We start from the raw sequence: 7,088 nt of genomic DNA, 5'->3' as shown, positions 1-7,088 counted from the left end.
CCTGCGGCCTGGTTGGGGCTGCTCGGGACTTAAAGTCTCTTCTAATTCTTGGGAAAACTGGGCTTTGAGCAGACTCTGGTGTCCGGGTTTGTGAAAATATTTACGTTACAGCGGGTTTCAAGGTCTCACTTCCTTGCCACATGCAGGGACGAGGAGGAGCGAGACCCGAGCACTTGACCCAAGCTGCCAACAGGGCTATTTCATACCACGAACGGCATATTCAGTATAAATTAGAAGGTTTGCTGAGGAATTCTCTCTCTCTCTCTCCCTTGGTGGCGAGGGTCCAGAGCGCTGCTTGCCCCGGTGCCGGAGCCCTGAGCCCTTCCCTTCCTCCCGCAGCCGCAGCGCTCGCAGGGTCCCACATTGGCTGTCTCTGCGGGGAGTGCACGGCTCCTGCTGGTGGGATGGGCTGAGAACAGTCCGTGTCTATTTTATATTGGTATCGGCATCAATACTGGTTCTTTAGTGGTATTATTGTTAATTATCTAGTCCTATCCTATTAAATCCGTTTATATTTCATCCCTCAGGTTTCCTTGTTTTCCCCCGATTCCCCTTCCCAGGTGGGGAGGGGTCTTTGGGTGACAGAATAATTGCCTAAACAACAGTTTTTGTGGGTTCCTCAAGCCATAGCAGCCCTGCAGGGCAGAAACCAGCCCGCCTCCGAGCTCGGGAGGGGTTCCTGCCCTCACACAGGGCTGGGTTGCGTGTTTGTTGGAGCCAAAAAAGCCCAGAGACTTCCCAGAAACATAAGACAACAGGTCTTGGTGTCCTGGGATCTTCCGTGGTGGCAAAGAAAAGAATAAAGTCTCCAAACCCACATGTCTGAAGCAGGGTGTGGCTGGCCACTGGGTAGACAGAAGAGCTTATTTTTCCCCAGAAAGGCATTTGGAGGAAGTCGCCGTTGGCGGCCAGGAATGAGCAATTAAAAGGCACCAGGCCTTTGCTGACCTCGCCAAAAAGAGCAGCAAGGAGAGCTCAGAAAGGCTGCTACGACTTTTCCGCGGTGCACACAGCAGCAGTTTCGTGTAACCCGAGGGTGGAGGAGGGGAATGATAGAATCGCTGAACCCCTCTGCACCAGGAATCGCTCAAGGCAAGGCAGCAAAGCAGTGCAGTGCTCCGCCTGAGGTGCCAGGATCACGGAAACGAGCTGCAGTAGGTGTGACCACCAAAAGGAGACCTTCCCTTCATCCGTCCCAGCAGCAGAGTGCGTGGGACAGGCAGCTCCTGCCCCGCCGCTTTCGCACTGACGGTGTGTCTCCGTAAAGCCGCATTAACAACAACAAACTGGGAATCGCATCTTCTAGCCATGCAGTTTTGCTGCCTTTCTGAGGCACTTTCATTTCAGAACAGAGCATAAGCAACATAAGCAGAGAAGTCCTCGGGGAATGAAGAATCCCTGACAGGTCTTTCCAAACGCCTGGTGGTCTCCGCTCGCTGATGCAGAGCGTTAACATCTTGATGTAGGCACGGCCGGGGCATGGGGCAAGTGATGGGAGTTCCTCGGCCAAGCTGAGTAGCCAGCTTGCCAAGGAAGCCGACGCTGGGTGAAGAAGTGCCCCTCGCAGCATTGGGCTGCACACGCAGCGGTTGGGAATTTGCCCCGTCCCCGTCCTACATGGGACACCGGCATCTGGGGATGGTTTGGGTATCGGGTATGACAGCCTGGTGTCCTTCTGCATCGCTCAGCGCCCAGGGGGCTCCAAGGCACAGCAAGCCCAGAGCACCTGGAAGCAAAAGTGTGTTGGGGCTGGTCCTGAGAGTGCATTTAGGGCACCTTTACCGTGCTCTCTTCCCTCACCCTTCCTAGGAAAGCAAGCAGCATGGGCACTTAGACCAAAACCCTTCCCAGCCTGCGGCTGCGAGATCCCCTTTCCGCAGGGGGGCGAAGCAGAAGTGACTCGGGTGGCTGCTGCGTGATGCGAGGCTTCCCGTGGCACAGCAGTCCCCATCCTGCTCAGGAAGTCACTTGGCGGGAGCAAGGGGAGAGCCCGGGAGCCCGTCGCCAGGTCCGCGCCAGAGAGGATCTGAACGGCGGCGGGACGGGCTGTGGAAGCGCCAACGGCAGTGGGAAGACACCTGCAGGCAGCGAGGTCTCCTCCGGCTGGAGGCAGGGGGAGGGAGCTGAGCGCTCGCAGAGCCTTTGGCAACTCAGCCCTGGATTTGGCAGCAGGTAGAGGAAGCAGCCGTGGGGCAAGGTAACGTTTTGGTGTGAGCTGGCTGGTGAGTCACTGGGCAAATCCACCCCGGCTTCGAGCTGCCCTCGCAGCGAGGGGGACTGTACGCAAGGGCTGCAGGAGAGCTTCCCCCCAGGAGGGACGGCACGGCACGGCACAGAGAGGTAGGGAGAGCTCCGTCCTCCCGGGTTTGTGAGACACGGCCAAGAAAAGCCGTGGCTGATCGGGGCTATAGTGCCGGCAACAGACCTGCTCAGAGCAAGGGGTTGGACTGGAGACCCCCAGGGGCTCCTCGCCACCGCCCCGGCTGGGTGCTCGGGCAGAGCTGAGTCAGCGCATTCTGAGGAGCCGTTAATCTTTGCTTGCTGCTTCGTTGCAATCTGTTGATAAGACTCTCCCGTCAGCTGGGTGGCAAAGCAGCACTCGATGCTGACGGGGATGCACACAGACCCTCCAAAATTATTTTTTCCTGTCCCCTTGGAGGCTGGTAATGAATTAGATTGCTGGGAAAGGAAAATATGAAGCCTTCTGTTGCAATTTCCTGCCCCAGATTGCAGCGCGTGCCACGCAGAGAAGCAAACAGAGCTGCGGCTCTCCCATCCTGCGGTCAGACAGAGATGTCTGGCTTCGCCGTCCGTAACTCGACATTTCAAGTTTCTCCTGATCCCTGGGATTTCCTGCTCACTTGGGAACGGGAGTCCGCAGCCCGGCAGCCCAGGCAGGAAAGCAGGGAGCCCGGCGGCCCGCCGCCTCAGGAGGAGCTGTGCAGAAAAACCCTGCTTTTGGGGTGGGGTGAGACCAGCGCCACCGACTCCCTGCCCGGGAGCGGGTGGCACAGGCGTAGCTCCTGGGTGTTTCACTGGTGATTCGAGCTTTCCCCTGAGTCAGGAGTAGACAGGCGGGTGCTGGTGGGGTGCCCCGGACCCACGCGGAGGGCGGTTGGGCAGGAGGGATGAGGGCGGCGCGGTGGTGGCTCTGCGGGGCTCAACCTGGCCCAAGCCAGAGGGATCTGAATGGTCCCCCTCAGCTGCCACAAGAGAGCTGCCTTTCACCCTTGTTCTCCTCGTTTCTAGGTTGTTCACCATGAACGTGGCTGTTCTCCTCCTCCTGGGGCTGGGGTTTTTGGAGGCAGAAGGCAGGTGTTTCTTCAATCGCACTCAGGAGTACTGTGTGTGCTACCACCTGTCCCAGGAAACTGTAAGCAGCATCATCCAGTGCCTCGCAGCCTCTGTCGTGGAGTTTCAGGGGGGAGAGCTGGAGAGATACGTAGCCTTCCCCATCAGCGATCTGGACCCCTCCTCCATTGAAACGCTGGGCTCCCTTCTCATCAGAAAAATAATTTTTAGGGATCTCCTGGTGCCTGAGATACTCCTTGCCCGGGTCCTGAAGTTCTTCTCCTACACTCAGGTGCGGGAGCTGGTGTTTGAGAGCTGCATTTTCAAAGGGAGAGGCAACTGGGAGGAAATGGCCAACAAGGACTTGCCCATCTTGTCCCTGCGCTTCCACAACGTGACATCTGCCCTGCTGACGGGCCACCAGCAGGACTTCTCCAGCCTGAGCAGCTGGCTGGGGACCCTGCAGGAGCTGTCTGTCACTGGTTCCCACGTCACCAGCCTGCCTTGTGGCATCGGGAGGGTGTTCAGAGCTCTGCTCTTCCTGGACTTGGCACAAAACAGCCTGGGGGATGAGAGCTTGGCGTCCGCCTTCTGCAGCGGGGCTTTCCCTCAGCTCCAGGTGCTGAGTCTGCAAGGCAACAACCTGACATCCTACCACCGCGTGTGCGAAAGTGTGCGGCTGCTGCCTGAGCTTCAGCATCTAGATCTCAGCCAGAACAAGCTCACGGCAGACCCATCCTCCTCCTGCCAGTGGCCAGTGGCCCTCCAGATCTTTAACTTGTCTGCCACTGGCTTGGATGAAGTCCTCACACCTCTGCCTCCCAGCCTAGAAGTGCTGGACATGAGCTGCAACCACCTCCGTGCTGTAGACATCTCCCTCAGCTCCCTGAAGAAGCTCTTCCTCAGCCAAAACATGCTGCGGGCTGTTCCCTCCATCAGGAATTTCCCCATGTTGGACACCCTCCACCTCGACAACAACTCGATTGCGGAGCTGCCGTGGGACGAGGTGAAGCACCTGTGGGATGTGGCTGCTGCTGGCAACCCCTACAACTGTTCGTGCTCCGGGGCTGGGGGACTGCAGGCGCTGGCAGCCACGGGCCACCTTGGGCAGGGCTGGCCCCAGGACTACACCTGTCAGTCCCCCCCTGGCTACCGGGGCAGGCTGGTGAAGGACGTGCCGGTCTCGGTTCTGCGGTGTAACAGTGCCGCGGTGATCGCCCCCGTCTGCGTTGCCCTTGCCCTGCTCGGCGTAGCCGGTGCTGTCTTCCTGGTCAGGTCCAGGCCCGGGCTGCTCCGGCCCTGCCGCAGGGTGTGAAGGGGCTGTGCCACCGTTTCCCACCAGTGCTTCCCCGCAGGGGATCAGCCCCGGGGGCTGCAAGGCCAGGAGCTCCGTGGGAAGACTCACGGGACCCCCAAGTGCTGGTGAGGGGCTCTCTCGGTGTCCCCAGGAGCAGGGGACCGTCCCCAGCATTTCTCCCACGGTGGCTGTGGCTTTGCCCATCCAAGTTTTGGGGAAACCCCCCCAAGCAAAACCCCTTGCCGTGCTCTGCCCCAGGGCTGCACCGCCCCAGAGGGGCTTTCCTTAATGGCCAACTCCAACTCCCCAAGCCCCAATGTGCACCCGTCGCCCTGTGATACCGTCTGCCCCGGACACGAGGAGTTTGGCTCCATCATATTTGCAGGTGGTGCTCAGATGCCCCAAGCCTCGCTGGGGTCCGGTGGTGTCCGTCCCCCCCCGAGCCCCACCACCACCGTGTAGCCCTGTGCCCTCCCAGCCCGGCCGTCCTTGCAGCCTCTGCTGACCCTCCACCTCTCCATGGCTGGGCCACGGCTGTGAGGGCGGCTGGGTTGTGAGGATGGCTGCTTAACTGCTATTCGGCATAAGGGAAAAACCACAAAAGACAGGAAAATGAATAAATTAAACACCCCTATACGCAAATGCTAACGAGCGGGAGGGAGCAGAGACCGCAACCAAGAGCCGAGCTCTCAAGGCACTGGTGGACAAACCCCTCAAGTGTCACCTCAAAGAGGTTTAACTGGAAACTGTTTAACTGATTGATAAGAAGAAACGGGTTTATTCTGGGTTATTCAGAAAACGTCTCATAGTAAAGAGAAAAATCGATTGCGGGATGCTGAGGGAGAGCAGGGGAACGCTTACGGGGAGGATCAAAGGCAGGATCATGGTGGGCGGGTGGGGAAGGGACGAGGGTGGGAAAACGGGGATGAGGAAGGAGGGGTCTGGTCGTAGGCAGGCAGCGCTCGCCTGCCCGGCGCTTCGTCCCCATGGTCTGTCCTCCCTTCTCATTAAAATCTGCTCCCGGGTAATTTCTGTCACCCCGCTCTATTCTGTTTGTGCACGTGTCCGTGCACCCCGTGAGCAAACACGGGCTGGACGAACCGGTGGGTGGGAAACCGGAGCCTGGAAAAACCCAAGGCTGGAGCTGGGGCTAAACAGGGTGCAGGGTCCATCCGCGGGTCTGTGATGGGCTTGGGGTCTGTTCGGGGCACAGGGGTGGGGGTGTGGGCTTGTGCCGCGGGCCCACGTCAGCCCTGAGCAGCTGGAGGGGAGGGCTGGGGCCGTGGCGCCCGGGTGCTGTGCTCCCGGGAGCGCCGTGGGTGGTTAGATGGGTGCCAGCGAAGGCCACCGCTCTGCTCGTGTGGGCCCGCGTGGACCTGTGTGTACACCTGGTGTCTGCTTTTGCGCCCGGGGGCTGGTGCTCGGCCCCGCTGCTGGGTGGACCATGGGAAGGGGGAGCAGCAGCCGCCGTCTGATGGATGAGGAAGGAGAAATCCCTGTGTCTCCCAATCCGAGGATTTGCTTTCCCTCCGCAGCACCCACATGAGGCACAAACCCACCCCGTGCTCCGCTCCTGATGGAGCCCTGGGTGCGATGATATCTTGTGTCCAGCCTGAAGACGTTTGGGCAGGCGGGGGCTTGGAAAGCCAGGAGCAGCGCTGTAACCTCATTCTGTACGGGGAATAGCGGCAGATGGAGGGACGCACGTGGGTCTCCTTGTTGCGCCTGGTCCTGTCCAAATGCAAGGGGCAGGAGCTGTACCAGGACCTCACTCCTGTCTCCCACAGGCCGCATTTCACAGACCATGTAGATCCTCAGCTTCAGCATTTCCTTTTGTGCTTTCTTGGTATGACTGATCTCCAGTAAATGTGATTCTGTGGTTTGTGGTTGCTTCTGGTGTCTAGAAAACCCTTCATGATAGTCCGAGGTCCCTCATCTCCTGTCCCCGGCTTGCAAAGATGTCCCTCCTGCAGCGGGCAGCACGCTCACGGTGTGAATGGGTCCCAGCACCCACCTGCCTCCCACAGCCCCGCTGCCTCCTTGCCCAGTGGGGCTCAGCCTCTAGAACACGGTGCCTCCAGGCTGGTTCTGGTGGATGAAAAGTTGGACATGAGCCGACAATGTGTGCTCGCAGCCCAGAAGGCCAATCGCATCCTGGGCTGCATCAAAAGAAGCGTGGCCAGCAGATCCAGAGAGGGGATTCTCCCCCTCTACTCTGCTCTCCTGAGACCCCACCTGGAGTGCTGTGTCCAGCTCTGGAGCCCTCAGCACAAGGAGGACATGGAGCTGTTGGAGCAGGGCCAGAGGAGGCCCCGGCAATGGTGGGAGGGCTGGAGCCCCTCTGCTGTGAGAACAGGCTGAGAGAGCTGGGGGGGTTCAGCCTGGAGAAGAGAAGGCTCCGGGGAGACCTTAGAGCCCCTTCCAGTCCCTGAAGGGGCTCCAGGAAAGCTGGGAAGGGGCTGTTGGCAAGGGCATGTAGCGACAGGACGAGGGGCAATGT

At 59.5% G+C, this 7,088-nt stretch overlaps 1 protein-coding gene across 2 annotated transcripts; it reads left to right on the top strand.

Moving 5' to 3' along the window:
- The first annotated feature begins 1,987 nt into the window (after positions 1-1,987).
- Positions 1,988-5,749, top strand: CD14 (CD14 molecule). 2 transcript variants are annotated; one of them, XM_074604038.1, is made up of 2 exons: positions 1,988-2,197; positions 3,250-5,749. In XM_074604038.1, the coding sequence occupies exon 2, from the start codon at positions 3,260-3,262 to the stop codon at positions 4,604-4,606; it is 1,347 nt and encodes a 448-aa protein (XP_074460139.1). In that variant the 5' UTR covers positions 1,988-2,197; positions 3,250-3,259; the 3' UTR covers positions 4,607-5,749. The 2 variants fall into 2 exon arrangements, with proteins under 2 accessions (XP_074460139.1, XP_074460138.1); XM_074604037.1 differs by having other exon boundaries at positions 1,988-2,340.
- The last annotated feature ends 1,339 nt before the right edge of the window (positions 5,750-7,088 follow it).

The sequence above is a fragment of the Larus michahellis genome, chromosome 11, assembly GCF_964199755.1.
Source record: "Larus michahellis chromosome 11, bLarMic1.1, whole genome shotgun sequence".
Classification (NCBI taxonomy): Eukaryota; Metazoa; Chordata; class Aves; order Charadriiformes; family Laridae; genus Larus; species Larus michahellis.
Note: the sequence above shows the minus strand (reverse complement) of the source record. Positions and strands in the feature narration are given on the sequence as shown.